General features: G+C 36.5%; 1 protein-coding gene across 1 annotated transcript in view; it reads right to left on the reverse strand.

The window, feature by feature from the left end:
• Positions 1 to 20,602, reverse strand: part of LOC145988135 (cyclic nucleotide-gated channel-like) — an 82,456-nt gene extending 61,854 nt beyond the window's left edge. The window contains exons 1-3 of the mRNA XM_083122966.1: positions 20,134 to 20,602; positions 17,019 to 17,137; positions 13,600 to 13,721 (exon numbers count right to left, since the gene is read on the reverse strand). Of these exons, the coding sequence (XP_082979092.1) occupies positions 13,600 to 13,721; positions 17,019 to 17,137; positions 20,134 to 20,602 (710 nt within the window). The remainder of the gene's footprint in view (positions 1 to 13,599; positions 13,722 to 17,018; positions 17,138 to 20,133) is intronic.
• Positions 20,603 to 25,188: the final 4,586 nt, after the last annotated feature.

Here is a 25,188-nt window from a genome sequence, read left to right on the forward strand (position 1 = left end):
TGAGAATACAAGATAAGCCAATAGGTTTCAATCAAGAAGGAAATGATGGAAAAGAAGAGTATGAAAAGAGAAGAATAAAAAAGGAAAGTAGTAGCGACGAATCGACTACAGAGGAGGAAATAAAGCATAAAAGGAATCATCAGAGGAAGAAAAGGAAACGGAAAAGTAGTGAAGAAGGGAGCGACAATGGAAGATGGTTGGACAAAGTAAACGGAAGTAATCTGGAAGTGGGAAAATATAAAACAAGAATCCCTAAGCCTAATGAATTACAACACTTGCCCAAGTTTAATGGAAATATATCTGACAAGTGTCCACGAAAATTCCAGAAGGAACTAACAACTAACGTGATGCTAATGAGTATACCAGGAAATATGATACTGGACCTAATCGAAGGATGTTTTGAAAAGTCTGCAGCAGGCTGGTATCAGTTAAATCAGCACAAGTTTGAAACATTTGAAGAGTTTAGTAAAAGATTTTTGGAATATTATTGCAGTGAGGAAATTAAGGAAAGGCAACTGGAGACATTGAAAAGAAAATAAACCGCGTGAGGCACCTAAAAGTACCACCTGAAATAGCGAAGAAACCAGAAACAGTACAGATGTGAGGTTTGCGGGAAACAATAATATCAAATGGGGTTCGTAAATCGGAGGTATGGAGTGGGTCGAAAAATATCGACAAATGGGGCATCTGGACCAAAGTCATATATTTTTTAATGGAACGATATACAATAACATGTATAATATAAAAGAGCACACGCAGAGAAACACAACGCCCTTGGTCTCATGCATCTACTGCACATAGGAACGAAGATATGGCCATGTGAAAATATGTAAACAAATTAACAAGAGGCCCACTTGACCATCAGTACCACGGCATGTAAGACTTCTCAGGTGCCTGACAGAACTGCCTTTATGAAGAGCAAGTTTTGATAGCAGGTCCACGATATCGTGTTAGTCCATAGCAAGCAGTCGTAGTGGTAAGAGAGAAGATTATGATGTTCACAAACAAAGAAAAAGCAGACTTGATCCTGATTTATGGGGAATGCCGAAAGAATGCCTCAGAAGCCTGCCGTGTGTACGCAGAGAGATATCCGGACAGACGACAGCCATCTCGACGTCTGTTCGGTAAGTTATTTATTAAATTAAGAGACACCGGAAGTGTAACACCACGAGCACGTGTGCGGAACAAGCCAACTACAGGTGAGGCAGGTGCAACAAATGTTCTCGCTGCTGTTTCTGTGAATCCGCACGTTAGCTCCCGTGAAATTGCCATGGATGCTGGGATGAGTCAGCGAAGTGTATTGCGCATTCTGCACACACACAAGTTTCACCAATATCATATCTCCCTCCATCAGGAACTTCACGGGAATGATTTTGTGGACCGTGTTTGGTTTTGCACATGGATGTTTCGACACGACACACCCGATTTGTCACGTATCCTCTTCACTGACGAGGCAACTTTTACCAATCATGGAAATGTCAACCTAAGGAACATGCACTATTGGTCGGTGACAAATCCCCATTGGCTTCACCAAGTGGAACGCCAGCGCCCATGGAGTGTGAACGTGTGGTGTGGTATAGTGGGTGAACATCTCATTGGCCCTTTTTTTGTACAAGGGACACTGAATGCTGGCCAATACATACAGTTTTTACAACGTGAACTGCCTATACTATTGGAGGAGATACCACTTCAGACAAGGAGGGAAATGTGGTACCAACGTGACGGGTGCCCAGCTCACAGTGCAAGACGCGCTACAGCATGTGTAGAAAATACATTTCCAAATCGTTGGATGGGACGTGGAGGGCCTGTCAAATGGCCGGCTCGTTCCTCAGATTTGACACCGTTAGACTTTTTCCTGTGGGGAAAGCTGAAGGACATTGTCTACCGGAATGTGCCAACAACTCCAGAGGATATGCAACACCGCATTACTGTGGCCTGTAGGGACATTCCCTATGAGATGCTACATTCTGTGCAACGATCTTTGCGTGGGCGCCTCGTTGCCTGTATCGCAGCTGACGGCCACCACTTTGAACACACACTTTGACAGGTTTTCGCTTCTTACGCAGTGGTTCTTCGACATACTGTCATGGTCATTTTCATTATGCTGTAACACTGTCAAATACATGGTGCTGATGATGTCTACTGTATTTTTTCTTCCTTTAACACGTTCTGTCTTCATCTTGTCCAATGGCTTCCGACATCTCATACTTGTACATGCCGTGGTACTGACGGTCAAGTGGGCCACTTGTTAGTTTGTTTACATATTTTCACATGGCCATATCTTCGTTCCTATGTGCAGTAGATGCATGAGACCAATGGCATTGTGTTTCTCTGTGTGTGCTCTTTTATATTATACATGTTATTGTATATCGTTCCATTTAAAAAAATATGACTTTGGTCCAGATGCCCCATTTGTCGATATTTTTCGACCCACCCCATACCTCCGATTTACGAGCCCCATTTGATATAATTGTTTCCCGCAAACCTCACATCTGTACTGTTTCTGGTTTCTTCGCTATTTCAGGTGGTACTTTTAGGTGCCTCACGCGGTATAGATTGGTCCAAGGTTGAGAGTTTGGAAGCACACACATGGGAAACATTAAGGAGCTTCAGAAATTTGAATGAAAAGTGGAATGAGGAAGAGTTGGTTAGACAAGTGATACAAACGCTACCAATATGGACACAAAGAGCGGTGGCTGTAGTAAAGATAAGGAAGGTGGAAGATTTGATAGACTACCTCAGAACACATGACATGCTGAAAAAGACTCAAAGGTCATGGGATAAGGAAAAGGAAGGTAGATATTATCCTAAGAGGCATCATCTTGAAGAGGAACAACGTCCAAAGCAGGAATTCCGGAAACAAGAATTCGGGATTAGGAATATAAGGTCAGAAATGCATATAGAGGCAGAGGAAGAGGATTCTTAGAAGATAACGGAAACGGCAGAAGGCGAAATAATGTTCAGGAAGAGCAAAGAAATTATGATAGAAGGAATATAGGACAGTGGAGAGGAAATAGAGGAAGAAATGATTATTGGCAAAATGCGAATCGAAGAAACTCAGAAAGAAGGATGGAGATAGATGAAAGGCAACCTAGAGGAAACAATTACAACGAGAGGAACGAGAGGGGAAATACTGAGATAAATGAAGAGCGAAGAGAAGCAGTGGAATTAGTCAGAAGCCAAGTGCAGAATGAAGTAGGAAATGCTGGGTGGCAGCAGATAAATGAGGAGTCGAGGAACGTGGAATCGGTCGAGAGGCTAAACTTGTAGAGCTCTCGCAGCAACTCCCAGGTGTGAGAGCAAAGGAAAATGATGAATATATGAAGGGAGAAAATAAGATAAATGAAGAAGGAATTCTGAAGTTATTTTTAATTGGCGAGCCGAGTTTTGAAAACTTAAAACCTGGAAGATCATGTATGTGGAAGCAGAAATAATAGAAATTAAGGTTAAATGCTTGATCGATTGTGGGAGTGTTGTAGAAGTAATGAGCTATAAATGTTGGCAAAGAATTAAAGAGAAATACCCACAAGCAAAATTAGATGCTTCTGAAAAGGACAAAGTCAGATTAGTTATGGCTGCGGGAAATGAAGAATACAAAATTCAGGGCACGGTACGCATCATGATGAGCATTAGAGAAGCTAATTTCGAAGTAAAATTTCTGGTGATAAAGGGTTTGAGGTGTGATATAATCCTAGGAGTACCTTTCTTAGAAAATTACAATGGGTACATACACATAAAAGAAAAACGGCTAAATCTAGAATCAATGGAGAACATGAAAGTAGATATCCCTATGGAGGATGAAATAAAAGGTTCCGAGAGCGAAATAGGCATTAGGAAGCAAAGTCTTGTATATGAGAAACATGATGCAGTGTATAAGAAGAAAGACTACGATGATATAATTGAAAATGAAAATGTAAAAGGTGAATATGAAAAGGAGGTCGAAATAGAGGACCATAAATACAACGCATCGAAAGAAGAAATACAAGCCAAAGTGGATGAGTGTCATTGGATCTCAGAAAATGAAAAAGAAGATTTAAGATATATTTTGTTGAGACATAGGGGAATATTTAGCCAACGCCCAGGAGTGACGGATGTATACACCTATAGGATTGAGGTAGACACAGCGAGTCCAATAGTGTCAAAGCAATATCCTATACCCTTTGCAAAGAGAGAAGCTGTAGAAATGGAATTGAAGAAATGGTTAAGTTGGGGGATAATATAGAACTCCAATAGCGTACACGTAAGCCCAATGCACGTGGTAGACAAACCGGACGGAGGTGTGAGGCCCGTACTGGATATAAGGGAGCTAAATAAACATGTGCTACTTCCCAGAAATGAAGTAGAAAGAATAAATGAATTACTACACACTTTTTCAGGCAGCATATACTTCACATCATTTGATATGACTTTGGGATACTTTCAGGTAGAAATAGAAGAAGAGTCTAGAAAATATACAGCGTTTCGATATGGATCAAGGTTATTTCAATTTAGAAGGCTTCCATATGGTCTAAATTCATCAGTATCAGCTTTTATGATGGCTCTAAATAGAATATTTAGTATAGAGACAAGAGAATGGCTTCCTATATATGTGGATGATATGTGTATACATAAGAAAGATTGGGAGACACACATAGAAAAAATAGATTGGGTATTAAGTAAATTGGCAGAAGCAGGATTAACTGTCAAATTGGAAAAATGCTCTTTTGCAAGGAAGGAAATACATTTCCTAGGTCATGTAGTATCTGGAGGTGAAATAAAGATGTGCCCAGACAAAAATGACGCGATAAGCAAGTTTCCAAGGCCAAACACAAGGAAACAACTTCAAAGATTCCTGGGAGTATGTAATTGGTGATCGAAATTTATACACAATTTCGCAAGCAAAGTCAAGCCATTATATGAACTTCTCAGAAAACATATAAAATGGAAATGGAAAGGAGACAAAGAGGAGGCTTTCCAAAGACTTAAGCAAGAACTTATACAAGCGCCAGCCATAAGCCAACCTGATTTTGGGAAAATGTTCTTTTTAGGCACAGATGCATCGAACATTGGATTGGGAGCATACCTATTTCAGAGAAACGACTCCAACGAAGATAATGTGATAGAATATACTAGCAGAAGCTTGAAGAACTTCGAAAGAGCGTATACGATAAGTGAGCTAGAGTGTCTGGCTATAATATTTGGAATAGAAAAGTTCTCTGCATATCTGAAAGGCAAGAGATTCAAGGTGGTATGTGATCACAAGAGTATAGTTTGGTTAAATTCTGCAAGACAGTGGAATGCAAGGCTGACGAGATGGGCGATCTTACTGCAACAGTACAGTTTTGATGTTATGGATATTAAAGGAAAATAAAACCATGTTGCAGATACTCTAAGTAGAGCACCTTTGAAGAGAAATCAGGAACCAGAGGAAGTGATTAGGCTAGAAATCAACGCTATCGCTGAGGAAGAAGTAAATGGTATTAAAGAGAGGAATGGTGAGTTGGAACAGAGGAAGATGAGGAATTAAGGGATATTATCAAGGTGTTGGAAGGAGAGGAAGGAAACAAGAAAACAAGGATGTCTAAGATAAAGAGCAGATATAAAGTTATAAATGGCATCGTTTTCCAAGTTAGCTATGAGAATCTGAACCAAGTAAGGATAAGTGTACCACGAACCTTGATAAGGAGAGTACTTGAGGTCGTGCATGAAGGATCTGGGCACTTCGGAGTTGATAAAACGTTGAGATTAGCTAGGAGATTTTACGTATGGAAGACTATGAAGAGTGACGTTGTTAACCATGTAAGAAATTGTACAGTTTGCGTACAAACTAAACCATCAAAGATAAAATTCAGAAAAGAAGAATTACATATTATCGCTAAATGGCCATTAGACATGGTTTCTATAGATCTAATAGGACCATTACCTAGGTCTAAAGGATTTCTGTATATATTGACGTGTGTGGACGTATGTAGCAAGTTTATCATGTGCTATCCTTTAAAGAAAGCTACAGCCAAAGAAATAGTCAAGAAGTTGGAAGAAGGATTCATCAAACATTATGGTAGCCCAAAGAAAATGCTGACAGTCAACGGGACTCAATTTACTTCAGAATATTTCAAGGAATATCTATATTTCAAAGGGATAAGGTTGATTAATGTTACAAGATATCATCCAAGTTCCAATCCAATTGAGCGTTACAATGGAGAGATTGTGAGATTACTTACAATGTACTGTCATGATCATCATACAAGGTGGTGTGCAGTAATTAACAGGATAGTTCGATTATTAAATAACTCTATATCAGCTGAGGCAAATATGAGCCCGATAGAGATTTTCTTGGGATATAAAGCACAGCCAATGATTTTCGATGATTTAGAATGGCCAAAGAAGGTTATGGAAAGGGAAACGAGGAAAGAATTTTTCAATGATTTGTATAACAAAAGAAAGAAGGGGACGTCAAAGGAGGAAGTGAAAGGAAAGAAGATAGAAGTAAAAAAGGGTGATATAGTTTATTGTAAAACGCATCCAATCAGTAAGGCCATTGACCGCACAATTAAAAAACTGATTTTCAAGTATGAAGGTCCGTATATTGTATTATATACGTTTAGGAACACTATAGTTATACAAGACATGTTGACAAAGGAAGTAAGAAGAGAAAATCTAGATAATGTAAAAAGATGTAATTGTACGGAAGACGTTAAACAAATGTTGAAAGGAACACATGAGAAGAGAATAGTAAGAATGGATGTTGCAGAAAATTTTTCCTTGCATACGAAATTTATATCAAGGAAAAATTTTACCCAAAGGAGGGGAATTTTGTGTCACCTACACAAACTGCATTGTTGTTCTTTGAGGTATAGGATCATAGATGGCAGCATGCAAAAAGAACGACGTTTATATTTGATGATACATAAAGCAGCTTAGAAAGTGGGCCAGAGATGGCAGCACCCAAAAAAACTTATACAATTGTAAATGGAGAAAAAGGAAAGCGTTGATGTGGTGAAATAATGATTGTAGATATTAATACTAATTATAATTAAATAAATAAATGAACTTAATACAATAACAGGATACAAATAAGGTGGAAAAGGTGATTAATATTCAGTAATAGCATAAGTGATCATTATATAAAAGTAAAGAAGTCGAATTGTAATTGCGATTCTGTGTCTTTTTCGGTTCCCACGAACTGAGAGTTTCGTGTGGCTTTTGGGTTGTTTTGTCCCAGGTGTAGTGCCATCTCACGGCAGCACCCAAGCACTTTTGGTAGGCACATCTATTGCAGCTCCAAGTTAAGGTTAGCACCGGCCAGGCGGCGATCTTTAACTAACCCCTTTCTCTTTGTTTGTCTGTGTGATCGATTAATATTTACATCAATTTGAATAAGAACGATATAGAAAAGAAAGAAGGAAAAATACACAATATGTAATAATTACAAGAAGAAGCAGCAGCATTAGTAATTATAAGAAGAAGAATTAGTAATTACAAGAAGATGAACCCTTAGTAGTTATAAGAAGAAGATGCCTTATTAATTTTAAGAAGAAGAAGCCTTAGTAGTTATAATAAGAAGATGCCTTATTAATTACAAGAAGAAGAAGCCTCAGCGATTACAAGAAGAAGAAGCCCAAAGAAGATTGGCTACAATAGAAGAAAAATATTGTATGAAATGATTTCCAAAGTTATCTAATATTTGTACATGATTATTCAAGAATATATTACGAATTGTACCCTCCGTAGTGGGTTAAATCGATTGTTTCTTTCCATATATTCGTAGTGTTAGTCACCCTGATCTGTACCCAGAGGTATCTCATAGTTTCTACTCTGTGATAAGCTGTTAGATGCACACGTGAGAGGACGTGAAACACCAGCATATATATTGCATTGCATATATAAAATATTACATGATCATTTAGCTGTGAGAAAGGTATGTTCTCATTGGATCCCACACAATTTGACAAAAACTCAAAAAGACGCTCGTGTCAATTAGTGCAAACAAATGCTCAATAAATACAATCGTGGTGCTTCAAAAGACGTATATAAGATTGTAACAGGTGACGAATCATGGATATATGCATATGAGCCGGAACGTAAACAGCAGTCGACTGTATGGGTGTTTCAAGATGAACCCAATCCAACAAAAGTTGTTCGTACTCGAAGCACATCGAAACAAATGGTCGCCTGTTTTTTGGGAAAACTGGTCATGTGGCAACTGTGCCTTTAGAGGAACGTAGAATGGTCAACTCTGAATGGTACACAACACTTTGTTTGCCAGAGGTCTTCGGTCAAATACGGAAAACAAACAAACGCCGTCGGATCATTCTTCATCAAGACAATGCCAGCTGTCACACATCTCGTCTAACAACCGACTTTATGAACAGTCAAAAAATCGAATTGATGGGTCATCCACCGTACAGTCCTGATTTGGCACCCAATGACTTCTTCTTGTTCCCGAATGTCAAGAATAAATTGCGTGGACAACGATTTTCGTCGGCGGAAGATGCCGTTGATGCGTTCAAAAGCCATATTATGGAGGTGTCTCAAGAAGATTGGAAAAACTGCTTTGACAAATGGTTCGAACGAATGCAAAAGTGTATTGACCATAAAGGAGAATACTTCGAAAAACAATAAAGCAGTTTTCAATGCCAAATTCCTGCTTTTTCATTGTTAGGCTCAAATATAAATAGTGACCCTTGTAAGATAGCACATATTTTATAGATTACATTTAACAAGGTTATTGGTCTATAATTCTTACAGTCTTTACGATCACCTTTCTTAAATACAAGGCAAATTATTCCTTCCAACCTGTCATCTGGGATCTGCTCACTATTCCATACTTTAAGTATAAGGTCATAAATATTTTTCTTTAAGGTTCGTCCACCCATTTAATTAATTCTGCTGAGATATAGTCTGGGCCTGTACCTTTGTTATTCTTAAGCTTATTTATTGTGGTATTTATTTCAGTATATTTTGGGACATCGATCTCTTCATAATTTATCTGATTTACATTTCTTAGGTAGGTATTGTCATGTGTTTCTTCATTGTTTAAAATATCGCCGAAATATTGTTTCCATCCTTCCAATACAAGTTTCTTTTCTGAAATTAATTTTCCTTGTTTATCTTTACATAGTGGAATCATTGAAATTTTTTCCTTGTTAAAAAAAAATAATTTCTTTATAGAGTTTCCTAGTTTCATTTTTTCTACTTGATTCTTCAATTTTATTATTTATCCATTCTTTCTTTTTCTTCTACAGATCTTTGTGGCATTTTTCCTTTTTTGTATGTAGTCTTCTTGGTTTGTTCTTGTTCTTCTGTTTAAGCATTTCATTTTTGCTTTATTCTTCTCATCTATAGCTAATCTACATTCATCGCCCCACCATTCATTGAATGTTCTCTTTTTCTGGGGTTGGAATATTTCATTAGCTGCTTCAAGTATTGATTCCTTAATGTTCTGCTATTCTATGTTAGTATCCTGTGACTCATCCTTTCCTTTTAGTTTTCTTTGCAAACACTGTCTATATAGGTTTTGCATTTTAGAGTCACTTGGATTGTACTTGTTCCATTTTTGTAGTTGAATCTGTTGGTGTTTAATTGCTATTAGTTTTTGTTTATTTCCAGTTGGACGAAGAAGTGGTCAAAATCACAATTAAATCCACATCTAGTCTTAATGTCTTGGAATGTACTACTCTTAGTTGAATTAACAAGCACATGATCTATCTGGTTCAAAGTCTTTGTATCGGGTGAGATCCAGGTTCCTTTATGGATATTTTTATGTTGAAATTTTGTGCTCATTATCATCATGTTATTACTAGCTGAATATTCACATAATAACTCACCATTCTTATTACATTCATTGTGTAGAGAGTGGTTGCCTGTTATTGACAAGTAAGCATTTTCACGTCCTACTTTTGCATTCATATCTCCTAGTATTATTGTTATATCATGTCTGGGTGTCTGATCTTGTATCAACTGTAAATTTTCATAAAATTGACTTTTATCTTCTTCAGATGAGTCTTCTGTAGGGGCGTGAACACATATTAAAGAAAAATTATGAAATTTGCCCTTCATTCTAAGTTTACAGATTCTGTCATTGTGAGGTGTGAAGCTTAATACATTTTTCCTTATTTCCTTTTGTACCATAAATCCAGTACCTAGTGTGGTACTCACATACTAACATATGAACTGGCTTAACGTAATAAACCAAGTTCTCATTCCCGCCGTCAGGTGTCTGTGCACCTGACAGCTCCAAGCGCACCTGCTACCTAGCGGCGTTTAGAGGAACCTTTTGCATGGAGGTTATTTCCTCAATTTCCTGCTGCAGTTCCTGCAAAGAAGCAAAGGGTAAAACAACGTAGAAACATTAACAGCTGGGTTGCCTTGACCGGCCGTGCCTACGAGATGTCTTGCATGGTACTTCAGGTTTTTGACCGCCATTGTGTGTCAGCCACAATATACCATGTGGCTTGAGAATTTTACATCATGGAACTTTAGGTAATATATAACCATTGTTATTTCCAATGAACATTTTTTGTGTTTCAGGTGCGTAGCCACGACCGTGAAGACAAGAACGATTACGTATCCCTGTTAAATAGTACTTTTCTTTCTGACGCAAACATATGCTATATACATGCCACGAGGACTGTTCATTACTCTCTGTCTTAACGTTTATAGTGCTTGTGCATGAAATGAATTGTACCCCTTTTTGCATTGATTTATAAATGCTATTATTGACCCTGACTATTAATGACTTAATAGACGTGAATAAAGAACTTTGATAACTGACGTGCAGGTAGAAATCTATATTCGAGTGAAACGTTATGTGGTGTTTTGACTATGCACAAAAGACTTGTGAACTCATTTTTGCATGAACTACGAAAAATCTAAAAATAGTAAAACGTTCCACACGATAACGAAGCATGAACAGAGACAATGAAAATTGTGGATAGACGTTTGGTTACGTAAATCAAATTTTCCCTTTGTTTAACCCTAATAATAATATATCAAACAATTCCCAGCAGTAGCATCATATATATAATCTAATGGAATTTAATAGTAGTGGATAAGTAAGAGTTTCAATGTACAAAAAGAAGGTGAGAACTATTAAGATGAAAGCGATTTGATGTGCTTGTTTTAAAACGTTTGAAACTGAGAGTGGGTTTCTTTCCAAGTTGTAATTGCATGGTGCAGTGTATCAAATGTTTTGTCTTGTATAAATGAAGTCGCAGGATGAGTGTAATAATGTCTTGTATGCAGCAGAGCATATATATGTGAATGTGAGATTTTTATTGTTGTTAAAGATAAAAATGTAATGCATGCTGTTAATTATTTAAAGATCGTTTGTAATTTATAGAAACAAACGATTGATATGTTCATAGTTATCGTTATTCAATAAAAATCTAATTAATAAATAGGTCACGTTGATAATATTTACGACTAACTTATTGAATGAACTACCATTCCGTTATTATGCATTTTCAGAGCTACGTTGAATGTTGGCAACATTGAAGCTACATATTTGCAATTAGTAATCTAGTGCATGATAGTTAATAGGATTAATAATTCTCTGAGTGCATAAGAATTATGTTTCGTTTAATGAACATGTACATTTTAAAAATGTGTGTTGGTCACAAGCATGTGCAATTATTTCTCAGTAATTGACAAGATGTAAATAAAACCCAAATAGACATTAAGGAGGGAAGGGTGCATATATAATTTGTTGGGAGAAATTCTAATAAGATTGCAATTTAAATATAACGAGCGCTTTGTGCATGTCCGTTCGGTCCCCATTTGTAGGGCATGCTTCATTCTTGTTGGCACAAATAAGACTAGTACTCTCCTAGGTATTGTGTTCGGCAAGAGTGTGGCAGAAATTGTTTGTTCTGTATGCTTGTCTTAGTAAATATCTTGCTGAATTTTGACATCTTTCTCTGAACTGCACGTTTTCCAATTATTCATTGGAGCGTTCAACATATGGAACTCTGGCCGAGCGTCACACTAGGTGACCTGTTTTTTTGCTATTGTAGCTATAGTATAAAGAATAGTCTTTTTTCTTTATGTGTCCATAGCCTTTCCATCGAATTTCTTGAATGGCTACTATTTGGAGTGTAGATTTCAATATTTCTTCAGAAATTTCTTGCATTTTACCTGGTTTCAGCATCGTAAGTATGTTCCAAGTTCTGATTTTAATGATATCTCTTTTATTCCTTTTAACTCGCCTTGGTTGTCATAGGTACATCAATCCGGCATCCCTTTGTTGAGCATTTTTAGCATATGTGATATTTGTTTGGTGAGGGAGTCGGCCTCACGCAAAACCCCCAACCTGGAGGACCAGGGTTTATACAGGTTTGCTCCCTTAGAACGGTTGCCTTCACTATGGCTGAGGAATCCGTTCCATCCCCCTCGTTAGCCTGAGGACAGGACCCTTAACAGGTGCTACCTCTTAGTCAGGAGGACCTGTAGCTCACGTCGGCAGGGGTGCTACTCCCTGAGATAGGACTGTCTCCAAGAGAGTTCCTACTCGTTACCGTTGTTTGGGACTGGGTAGGAATATTAGGATAGGACATGATAGTTAAGATGGGACGTTGCAGAACGCCTTAGTCTGGCTTCTCTTCTGAGACATGTCCAGCATGGGTGACCCTGTTGGTAGAAAATCTCCCGCTGGCATAACTCTCAGTCTCAACAAAGCATGCAAACACCTCTGCCCGCACGGTCAGTGCTACTCTAAGGCTGTGTTCCCTGGAGGGGAACTGTAAAACTGCCGCACACATTCTCTCCACAGTAAACTGAATGCTCGAAGAGCAGGTGCAAACCAGCTACCAGATGACATGTCAACATGGCGGAGTGCAAAGCTACCTTTGCAACTTTGGAAGTATTGCTTCTGCTTTAAATTGAACACAGAGAAAGGTGAGACCTTGCTGGGGTCATTTTTATGGTGTAGTTTTTAAAACTGTTGTAAGTAAATTTAGTTGAAATGTACATTCATCAATTTTAACTATTGCAATTAGCCTAAAAGAGTAGAAAAGCGATGAAAATACTTCAATATACCAAAATTATAGCAAAATCTAGTATTAAATGTATGCATATAGTGGATAGAGCACATAGGTTTTGTGAGCAAATGTGTTTGTTTCTCAAACAATATTTGATATAAAATATGATAAAGTAATTGCACTTTAAGTAGTGGCTGATAAAATTAAGAATGTCATTTTGTCCAGCCACAAAAAACACATTCCTAGAAAATTGAAAATAAAATATATTTTTGCATTATTATTATTATTTGTATACATTCCAACACTTATCTGTATTAATTTTAATTAACACAAATAACTTTGTACAACATATGTGTTTGTATGTCTTTGTATCATATAAAACCTTCTAACACTACAGGTATCATGGAGTAAAATAAAGTATCTACAACTTTACTTTATGATACTAGGTCATGTATACGACCAGTTTGCAAAATTTAGTTATGTCAATATTTATCATTTATTAATTCTTCTGTATTTGATATCAAGCAAGAGAAATGTGAAAATATGAAAAATACTGTGAAATACTGCTGTTCTAATCATGTCATGTCTATTGATTTCAGATATACCTTATATTAACCATACATAAACAAATTTTACTACTTACCCTGTGCTTGTTGCAATTTGGACTACATAGTACAAACAAATTGAGTACCAAGTTGAATCAGATGAATTTTTAGGTATATTTTCATGAACAACAGCATATGACCAGTCATCTGGATTATAACTCTGTAAAATTTATAGGAAACTATACTATGAAGATGATGCTAGTTACTAGAAAAAATATAAACTCCTTTAGGTATTCTAAAATAGAACAGTGAAACTTAATTATTCCATTCTAGAATAGAGTAGCAAGTATCCATATTTTCTACTGAACGAGGTTCAGTCTTGAGCTTCTCTGTCATCTGAATGTTGAAAACAAGATATTTACAGAACTAATAATCAGGTCAAATGTTCAGAATATGGCACAGAACTGAAGATGCAGCTGCAAACATTTCAAATGTCTAGTGAGTGTTCTCTAATTCTTTCTCATATTACACACACAAACAATTACATCATCTACTGCATCCTCCACGTGTGGTGGTCTAGTCGGTAGAGCATCTGACTACCATGGGGGAGACCCAGGTTTGATTCCCAGGGTGGATGATGTAAAGTTGGGAGGGGGCTGACAGAGAAGACCAAGTTTTTGATGGAGGACTGCTGGTGCTGGTTGTTGATCCTGAGGTTGAGGGTTGTGGATCTTTTCTCCAGGCAAAATCCACCACAGTCCCGCACCATGGCTGTGTAGTCTAAGGCATCAGGCTTTGGGCTCAGATTCGGGACATGCAAAGATTTGACTCTCCTGCGGAGGAGCATGACAGCCCTTCTAATGAGATTTTGGCCAGTGTATGAGACAGGTGGCCACCCACCACCATGAGGAAATTGGGGAGCTATGAATGAGTAGTGTAACCTGGTCATGGAAACCTACAACAATGACTGAGGGTTTGTCGTTCTGACCACCATGCCGTAACTTGTTGGATGCCGAGGCATGTGGGAGTGAGGCCGGCAGTCGGTAAGTAGGTCCTGGCCTTCACAAGTTTTTAAAAATTCCAAGTGTGGCAGGTTCCTTTTGGGTGAAGGGTACTTACCTGTGGCAGTATGGATCTGAAGAGTGGGGGAGTTGATGAGAATGGAGAAGGTTTTGTATTTGTGAGAAAGAGTTGGGGGGGGGGGGTTACTGGTTGATGGGTGAAGGAGTATTGTGAACCAGGATGGTTTAGAAGTTAGTGGGGAAGGTGCTTTAAAACAGCTCTGGAGTTGTCTGGAAAGATGTGATTCTGGTGTCAGGATTAATGTGCAAAAGGAGTAGGAAGAGGTGGGGAAAGTACTTAGTGGCATGTACAGGAGGTTAGGTGTCAACTTTCTTGGTGGGGGTGTGTGCCAGGCATTGTGGGATATTTGTCTTGTGAACAGGGTGAAAAGAAAACCATGGTGGAAAAATCTTTAGTGTAAATATAGGTTGTAGTTTTATTGGGAGGTTGGTGAGGCATTGTCCTCTGAGGGTTAGTAGGAATAGGATTGCTTTTTTGGTGTGGAATGGGTGAGAACTGGAAAAGTGTAAGTATTGCATGTGGTTGGTGGTTCTTGACTTTTTTTTAAAAAATGATACGATTCTAGCAGTGCACACAATACCAGGTGTTTCATAAATAGAGGGGTTACAAAAATTTATTGCAAGTAAACTATTGAACTTTCTTTAATGAAGCCAGTCCAGAATGAACAAGGAACTCAAACAGTTTTTTTTTTGTTTAACACCTACAAATGTTCAACGTATGCACCATGGGTGACACAACACGCATCAACATGATAGGAATGCAAACAGTTTGTGTGTTTGTGCGTGCATGTTTTGTTAAGTTTGGAGTTCACATCCCTGCCACTAGGCGACACTCAAATCATCCACATCACTCACACTGTTTTGTGCAATGTTTTGGTCCCCAAGATCATGGGACCTAACAGCATGTGTGGTTTCATCAAAGACAGGATATTTGTCTCACCAATCCCACGTGATATCGCAGCCCTAAGTGAGTGTATCATGCCAGAAATAGACACTATCGACAGGCCCATGTTGATGCGAGTGTTGCAAGAAATAGACTATCATGTTGATGTGTGCTGTGTCACCCATGGTGCATTGAACATTTGTAGGTATTAAAAAAACTGTTTGCTTTCCTCATTCGTTCTGGACTGGTTTCACTAACGTAAGTTCAATACTTTATTTGCAATAAATATTTGTAACCCCTGAAGTATTTATGGAACATGAAAATGATGTATTTTATGTAACAAGTGTAATGTCTATAGTGGTGGAAAAGACTGTCTCATTTACATAGCATTTAGGTCAAGTATGAGGCCCAATTTTTTTTGCATAAGTCCAAAAATTTCTACATTACGTTTCATTGAATTGTAGGTAAAATAAAATCACATTATTATTATTATTATTATTATAATTATTTCAATTTGTTCGACTTTCTTTACATGCACATATCTAGGATGCTAGAAAATACAGGGCAAAAATTATTAAACTCTTTCTATTTATTTATTTATTTGTCTTTTATTGTTTCCTTTGGTAGTCTGGAAAATAATATTATTGAAGGATTCTATTTTATGTTGCTTGAATTTCTTGTTTCCTGGGATATAATGATAGCATGACTTTTCATAATTCTTACATTTCCATTGTGCAGAGGGTACATGCTCCAGTGAAAAATTCACCAGTGCTTCGTCATGCTAACTTTGACGTTTAGTGGTTAAATTCTATTAAGACCTGGAAGTAATTCTCCATTTCTCTGTTTCCGAGGAATCCAAAAGAGAGCAATGAAGCACAGTCCATAGGGATCTGACTGCCATGTAGGAGACTTAGGTTCAATTACTGGAGTGGATGATTTCAGATCGGAATTTTTTCACCAATGTCCCTGCATTGAGAAGGCCAATGGTTCACACACCTTCTAATAAATTGGTACTTGGTTGCAACCCTGGAGCATGATGTTGATCACATCACCTCCACAAATGGCCAAGTTTGTTAATGTATGTGGCTGTACCTCCACATCCTCACATATGCCTTCCCAGAATGTTGCAGTGTGCGAGGGGTAGATTTAACATATGAGTAAACATACTAGATGGTTGTTGGTGAAAAATGAAAGAACAACTTACTTCACAGTTCTTGCACTATACATATTATTCAATTTTGGTTAACTAATTTTATTTATTTTACTTTTCTGCAAATTTAGGTTAATTTCAAAGACAAAGATGAGTGATGATATGACACTCACAAAGAACACCCTTGCCCAGACTGCGTTTCAAACCCGGGACCCTTGGCATAGTAGTGTATCACTTCACCACAAAGTTTGGCTCATATTATTCTAGTTTTACCAAATCTATAATAAAGTAACTGTAACTGAGTTACTTTTCAAAATGTATGTAACTCCAAGTGTAATAGAGTTACTTCTTGAGAAAATAACTTGTCAATGTTAATTTTCTGAAGATAACTTGCACACATACCTTGTCAGTTGTGTGATACCATAAGCAAGCAAACAAGTGGAGAAACAGGCTAATCTCAAAAAAGTACTCCAGAACTGAAAATCGGTATGTCAGCTGTTGTACAGTGTCTCTTTGGGATGCTGAAACAAAAAATAAATGTTAAATGTTATGTTTATTGTGCAGAAGTTATGTATTATCTTCTTTCTTAAGGCTAGATTTCTGCTATTTTCATTATTTTCTTCTTGTAGAAATAATCTTGATATTTGGAAATGCATATATGGATGTATGCATACATTTTGAATTTAAGTTCAATAAAAGAACGAATTTAAAATTGTGTTTTCTATTTACATTTTTTTAAACATAAGGAATACATAAACAGAACTGACAATTTTACCAACATATTCATGCATATCTTTGACTGGTTTACACTATATAAAAAGTTAAGTAACTTTGTTCTTGGAATTTTTTAAACATTTTAAAAGTTATTTTCTGTTAGTGATATTAGCAAAAAAATATGGACTTGTCCAGAACCTTCGTCACTATTAGCCAAAAGTGGAGGAAAACCATGCTAAATACCAAAAATTAAATCAAATCAAATCATCCAGGACTTTAACCCAACTCTACCAACAGAGCTACCGAGCCAGCACTGGTTTCGCCTGGATGAGATATTTAACCCTGAACTTGGAATTTTCTATAAAAGGTACATGCTTATGAGCCTGTAGAAAAAAAATATTACAGTCTCTAGCTTCAAATAATTTTGACATACACTATTAGTACACAGGTAATTGCAAGAAAAAAAGTGAAGTAGTGTTAAACAAACTGCCTTCCCCCTAAAAAAAAAAATCCAAAAATAACATTTTGAGAGATTAGCATACACGATTTTTACCTTAAAATTTATTATGAAGTAATAATTTTTAGGATATTATACAAAAATATGATTGTATAATGTGCTTAACATCACAGATTTTGTCTCATTGTCCTAGGACTTACCAGAGCTGAGATAAAAAAGTTACTGCTGATGTTTACAAATGAAGAAAATTATGTATGCCATGATAAAAAAAATTCTGCCATCTTGAAATCAGTGACAGTAAAAATAAAATAACACTGGTTCTAAACTGTCAACGTATGAGGCTCACACCACACAAAATATATACTTTTTAAAAAATGATCAAGCAACCAATATTTTCTTTTCTGCATCACTTGATATGGATTGACTCACATTTAAGTTTAGCAAACAGTTACTCAGCCTACCATGTGAACACCATATCCATAACAATATAAATCTGGATATAAAAAGCACATAAAAATGGTAAAGTACACACATATAAGACATAACACATTTTCATAAATGGTTTCGTAGCTTACTATGATGTACAAAAATATATAACAAAGCAAATCTCTACAAATAACACATAGCAAATACAAAATGAAGAATAACAATCTCAAATTTTAGGATTCTCTTAGCAGTGACGTATATATTAATATTATTAAGTATTAGTGTTTCTAAGGTTCACCAAGGGAGATCCCTACTATTAATAAAATTAAGGTATGGAAAATTATACATAAAGAAAGGAGATTAAAATGCATCCTTTTCAATAGATGTGCTGAACAGATAGAAATAGATAAAATTAAGTGTATATAACAAAGAAAAACTATCAGAAATGACAATAAACTTTTGTAAGGATTCTCAATGTTACCTAAAATAAAACTAACATGGTCAAAACTGATCCAGACTAACCACACCTAATCTAACATAATCAATGCTAATAATACTTGACAAAATAATCTAATCTAAGCCAAGGTAAATTATTTTAAACAAACTATAACATGGCCTGTTTTGACTTAAACCAGATCTAGCGTAATCAATAATAACCTAACCAAAGCTATCATAGCCAATCATTACATAAATTTATATAACTGGATCATATTCATTTCATCTCCCAGTTCTCTTAACACAGGAGGTAATTTCTTTCAAGATTTTTAACAAAGTTTACCACAACCCTGTTGCAAGGTTTATTCCATACCATAAATAGGCAGTTCTATATTTTTTCCTGGGAGTACAGAATATGCTGTGAGCATAAAAGAATTCACATCAAGACAATGGATGATATTCAACTTAACGTCACCTCGCAGTACACTTTGCAAAGAAACAGCATGAAGTCGGGTAAAGAGATTCACACATGGTAAGGAAACCGTATGAGAAGCCTTCTTAAAATAAATAAATTTGCAAAATTTTATACGTACACATTCCTCCTTGTATGATCCTGATAATCATACTCGGTAAAGATCATATGCACAATGCTTAAACGGCATGTCTTCAATGCAGGAACTGATCTGCTTGCCCAAAATATGGCACAATGAATTGTGGAGAAAGTTGTTTGCTGAATATTATTCCATACAAGGGAGGGTTAGTTTTAGGTCTATTTTGTAGTCAGATGAACTAATCAAGACTGAACCTTCAAACTGGAATCTGAATGACTCTGCAATGTAACTCCACCAGGAAATGAACCCAGGACCCTTAGATTTTTGTCAAATGGAAGTAGATTTATGTTCATTTATATTAACAATGATTACAGAAAGGAGATGAGCTTGAGATTTCATTTCCTCAGGAGAGACTCTCACAATTTTGCAAATATTTCCTCTTTGTTCCTTCAGTTAACCAGTAAATGTCATTGTCTATAATTAACAAGTCCCATATTCCATTCCCAATGTCAACTTATTTAATTGTCTAGTAAATCTAGTTCAGATTAATATATTTGTGCTGAGCTCTGTTTATTCTTTAACTATCTGGGAAAAGATTGCTCAAACGTTCTCTGTTCATTGTAATATGATGCTATCTATACTTGTGGTAATGCTTACTCATCCTCCTTGGGATGAGTACATGCCCCGGTACCCCTCCTGCTAAATCTGCCAATGGTACCATAGTTCAAAAATTGTCCATCATAGCACAAATATGCAATATTATAGGGTGAGGAAATATTAATGTAACCAAATATGTCAACATACTTTTTGAAACACCCTGCAAAAAATTTCAGTAAAGAATATCATAAGATTAAAAATAATTTCTTCCCCACTTCAACATTAGAAGAACAAATTTTATAATAGCTTTTGTACTATCTTGATCTATAAAACTTACCAAAATGCATAATGACTCTGTATAGCCTAAGATAATTGTTGAACAGGAGTAAATAGAACAATTTCCGATCATACCATTCTTCTGAAAATGCATAATAGCATATAGCAAGTGGGTATAAAGAAACAACATCAAGAAATAGCCACCATTTTGGTCTTGGAAGATACGAACGTCTTGCATTCAGCGTCTTCCATATCCTATGGATTAGAGCCAAGGATGTATCAAATACACAAATTAGTTCAAAGAATATAAGACGTAATATGTTTGGATCATTTGTTGAAAAGAATGTATCATACAGATTGCTAACACACTGGAAATATATTACCAGAACCACAAAAAACATCCATAGTTTGTTGAATGGTAAAAACACTACTTTTGACCAACCAAGACTGCGTTTGTGAATCTGAGCATCTGACACATTTTCTAATGATTTGAACGTTTGTAATGTCTCCTCTGATGGTAATGGCTCCATCTTGTCTCATTTAAATTATTACTGAACTGTGAGAAAACAACGTAATTATTTGTAGCCGACATTCGATATTGTCATCATCATTACTAGATGTACAGCTTTACATTTGGCTGTTTTTGACCAACATAGAATGTAGTCAAAGTAAAATTTCTCTAGTTAAATGAATGTGAACTTCAAGTTAACAGTAAGAAGCACATAACACGAAGATTCGTAAGCAGATACGACTTTCAGTCAGTCTCTGCAAATCAAGTGTAATATGGAATTATATCCATAGGAATTTGCTGCTTCTGTTTCTTTACTTTGAAGTCTACCAGGTTTCATGAATAAAAAAGGATAAACCCAGGATACCCAGGGTATATAGGGAAGAGAGTCAAAGGACAGCTTAACTTTAAATCCCCTTTTATCTATCTCCAACTGCATTGCATGGATTGCAAAATGGGGGGGGGGGGGGCAGGGTTGAGTCTCTTAGAATAAAAGTTCAACGTGGGAAAAAAATTGAGGTAAAACTGAGGTAAGACTACATCCTTCAATACTTGTCAAAAATGAGACAGACCTCTGTAAAATAGAGATTGAGAAGATAACAAAATGGGTGTACCTTCATTTGGTTATTGTGCTGCTAGAACATGGCCCCTCTTAATGTCTGGGAGCATGCAGTTTGCCAATGGGATTGGAAGTATACAACACCCTCAACTCAAGTGCAAATATTTATTATAATTACTTTTTTTAATCTTTTTTTCATTTGCTTTATTTTACTTTGCCTTTTGTGCCACTTTTTGGCTAATTTGTGAAGATGGGGATGAGTGATGATATAATGAAATTTATGAATGAACACTCACAAAACATCCATGCCCAGGCCAGGATTCGAACCTGGGAACCCTGGCATTGTAGCATGATGTGCTAAGCACTCTGCCACGGGGGCTGGCTATAATTAACCCCTTCCCTGCGGCGACGTTGAAGGGAAGTATGACCAAAAAGAAATCATCTATATACAGATGCAACAGCAAATTCGTGTCATCCTAAATAATGCAAAAACTAACTATAAAAAGACTTGCCACAAAATGAAGCTAAGGAAAACAATCTATATATAGACTCTGCCGCAAATAAACATTCTGTATTAGGTAAGGTTCCCCCTGCATCAAGTACCATGCCTTGAAGGCACATTTAGGGTACTACAGATCTTGGCCATTTTGGAGGTGATGTGATCAACACCATGCTCTGGCCACCTTTACCCTCCAGGGCTGCCCCCAAGAGCATCAACACTGGATTTTTTGATAGCCAGTATCCCACATAGACTAATAATAGCACAAAAAAGTGGTGTATATAAAAATAACTTGTCGCAATACAAGGACCGTTAATTTTGAAATACTGTTTATGGCTCACCAAAAAAAGGTCCAATTTTAGAGTGTCTATATATGTAGAGCTCCGCCCCAGTTAATGGGTTAAAAAATTCACAATTACAAGTAAAGTAATCAGTAAGCAAAGAACATAGTTGTTTTCTGTGATTCCACCATAATCTAAGTCTGAATTTTTTTCTGCCATAGAAGTTAAGGATTCAACTAATAATCTTTAATTGATGATATCAGCAAGCAACTTGCCCCACAATTCATTGCACAAAATTACACCCTCTGGTAAACAGATCAGATCCTGCATTGAAAACAAGCTGGATAAGCATTGTGCATATGGTCCTTGCCAAAATGATTCAAGATATATTTATTGAGAGGAATATGTGCATAGAAAATATAGCAAATTGTAAGGTTAAGAGGCTTCTCATATATTTTCCTCAACACACATGAATCTGTTTGGCAGACTTCATACTGTATCTTCCCAAATTGCAAGTTGATGTCAAATTGAATATCATGGTGGCCACTTTAGGACCATGATAAAATTCAAGTATATATATCCCAGTTTTCAAGGAGAACTTTACAAAAATTCAAGGGTATAAGCACATGTTTTCTCTATTTCAACCATACATATTACTGCTTCTCACCAACCAACCACAGTATATATTAACAATATAAAAGGTCTGTGTGATACCAACGTATCCAAAAAATCATAATCAAATTCATCAAAGGGTACACACACACACACACACACACACACACACACACACACACAGACCTCCCCTATGGCACAGTAGTAGCGTCATCGCCTTGTAATCAATGTGTCCTGGGTTCGATATGCAGTGAAGGCTCACAGTGGTTCGGATCCCACTTTAAACTGATTGATTGATTGATTGATTGATTTGTTGTTTTAAGTCCACTTTATGCACAGTAAGGCTAATCGGGACTGGGCCTACAGTTTAAAGTGGGATCCGAACCACTTGTGCCTCCACCGGGTATCGAACCCGGGACTCCTTGCTACCACTGCGCCATCGGGGAGGCCCTCCCCCCCACTTTAAACTGTAGGTCCAGTCCCGATTACCATTACTGTGCATAAAGTGGACTTAAAACACCAAATCAACTAAACATGTGTGTGTGTGTATGTATGTATGTATGTGCATATAAAATATTTAATTTAAAGTCCGGAGTTTACATTTGCCACTTCACAAATTCAAACTCGAAAGGCCTCTACAAACATGTCACATGTTACGGGATATATACTAATCTACGAAAAATTGTTAATTGTATGAGAATTTTAAACTCAAATTTACTTAATCAACTTCAAAATATCTTATCTTGCAATAATCATCTCTGTGTCAGATAGATTGTTCTGCAAAGCACACTAACAATGTAACGGACTGAGATCATTCTGTTTTATTTTCCATGCAGCTTCCTTTTCCTTTGATCAAAATAAAAGCTAAACTATGAAAAACTTGCCTCAGCGAATTTATAAAGTCAATGAGATTTGGATTAATAAAAGTTGCAATTTTTCGCGTCTACGGAGAGAAAATCATGAAGAATTCAAGCATAATTCTCAGTCAATAATTCATGCATAATTCCAGGAATTCCCGGTCAGTAGCCAGCCTGAATATCATCCATTAATATAGTGCCTTTTCATCTATCATGATCATTTCCTAAACTTATATCAGTGTATCATATAACATTAGGGTAATTTCATGTCAAATCAACCAGTGCATAAACCTTTGATGTCAAGGATTTGGCTAAATTTTGGTAAACATGTTTCCTATCATCTGAAATAGAGAAAATGTTTTCCTTTTTATTTTTCATGTTGCCAGTTTTTGAGTTATTGAAATTTGAAAATTCACAAAAACTGTTCACCACTGAAACTTTAATACAATTTGCAAGAGACCTGTTTCAACTACAGGGCTGGGCATGGTCTCATTTTAAAGCTTATGAAGAGGGCTTTTATTTGATATACAGCATGCTTGGTTTTTTTGCGAAAAACAAATTTTGAAAGTGTTTTCAAAATTTTATTTTACAATTTCCAAAAAACGAAATTTTCAAAAGTTTTCAAAAATTTTACATATTGGTACACATCTACTGAAGGTTCAGTCAAAATTTCAAGGTGGTATCTCTTTGGTTAATTCCTTTCAAGATGATTTAAGTTAACATATTTTACATACCGACCCACATTATAAATACATAAGCGATATTCTCGTCACAGCAGTCATGTTCAAATTAAAACTCATTAAAAGCTGAAGAGAATGACACCAATTTGAGCTCTCTACGTCAAATAGTTTTTGATCTACTTAAGATTGGGTTTTCAAAATTAGTAGAATTAAGACCAAAGAGTTGCATAATAGCAGGAGCCAGTGGTACCCACACTGTATGTATTTGTATCACTCATGAAAATGTGAAACTAAATACAGCATGTGACATTCTTATTCGTACACACGGATTTCCAAAGAAAATGCTTTAATATCTGAAAGAAAATACACTCTTTTGAAATTGTTTCTTTACAATTCAATAACTAATATCATTAGGAACATAAAATCTTACCCAAATTCTGTATAACCAATGACAATAATAAATGAAACTCAAAGAGAAACATGCCATTTCTTGTACAACTTTTCTATTCGTACATTTAATAATATATAAAAAAAAGTATATTCAGAGCAAATTGACTGACAGTTCTAATACTTTGATGCATATCCTTTGGCTTTAATTACTGCTTGACACCTTTTCTTCATAGAATTAACCAGTTTCCGACATGTTTCAGAGCTTATTTTATTCCACTCGGCTTGCACAACTCTTGTTTGGACTTTACGCCTGTTTTATGGACTTGCCTCTTCAAAATTGCCCTTAAATGTGCAATGGGTTTTAAGTCTGGACTTTGAGCTGGTGTTTGTAGTAGTTTGGGCACATTCCATATTAGCCAATTCATGTTAACTCGTGCCTTATGCTTACTGTCATTGTCTTGTTGGAATCTGTAGATAGGCAGCATGTCCATTTTTTGGGCACTCTGCTTTACATTGTTCTTCAATACAGAGGTTGTTCGCTTTATATCTGACCATTTTCGATTTGGTGCTGCCACCTGGCATATCATGCTGGAACTATGGGTCTGCTGGCGGGAGCAGTGTTGTGTCTGACTCAGCTGATTATATAGCCTCCAATAAGTCGTTGTTATTGGTAAAACATCTATTTATTGCTGTTAGCACAAGATCTAAACATTCGTAGAATATTTGTGTG

The sequence above is a fragment of the Lepisma saccharinum genome, chromosome 5 (genome assembly GCF_977018435.1).
Source record: "Lepisma saccharinum chromosome 5, izLepSacc3.1, whole genome shotgun sequence".
Classification (NCBI taxonomy): Eukaryota; Metazoa; Arthropoda; class Insecta; order Zygentoma; family Lepismatidae; genus Lepisma; species Lepisma saccharinum.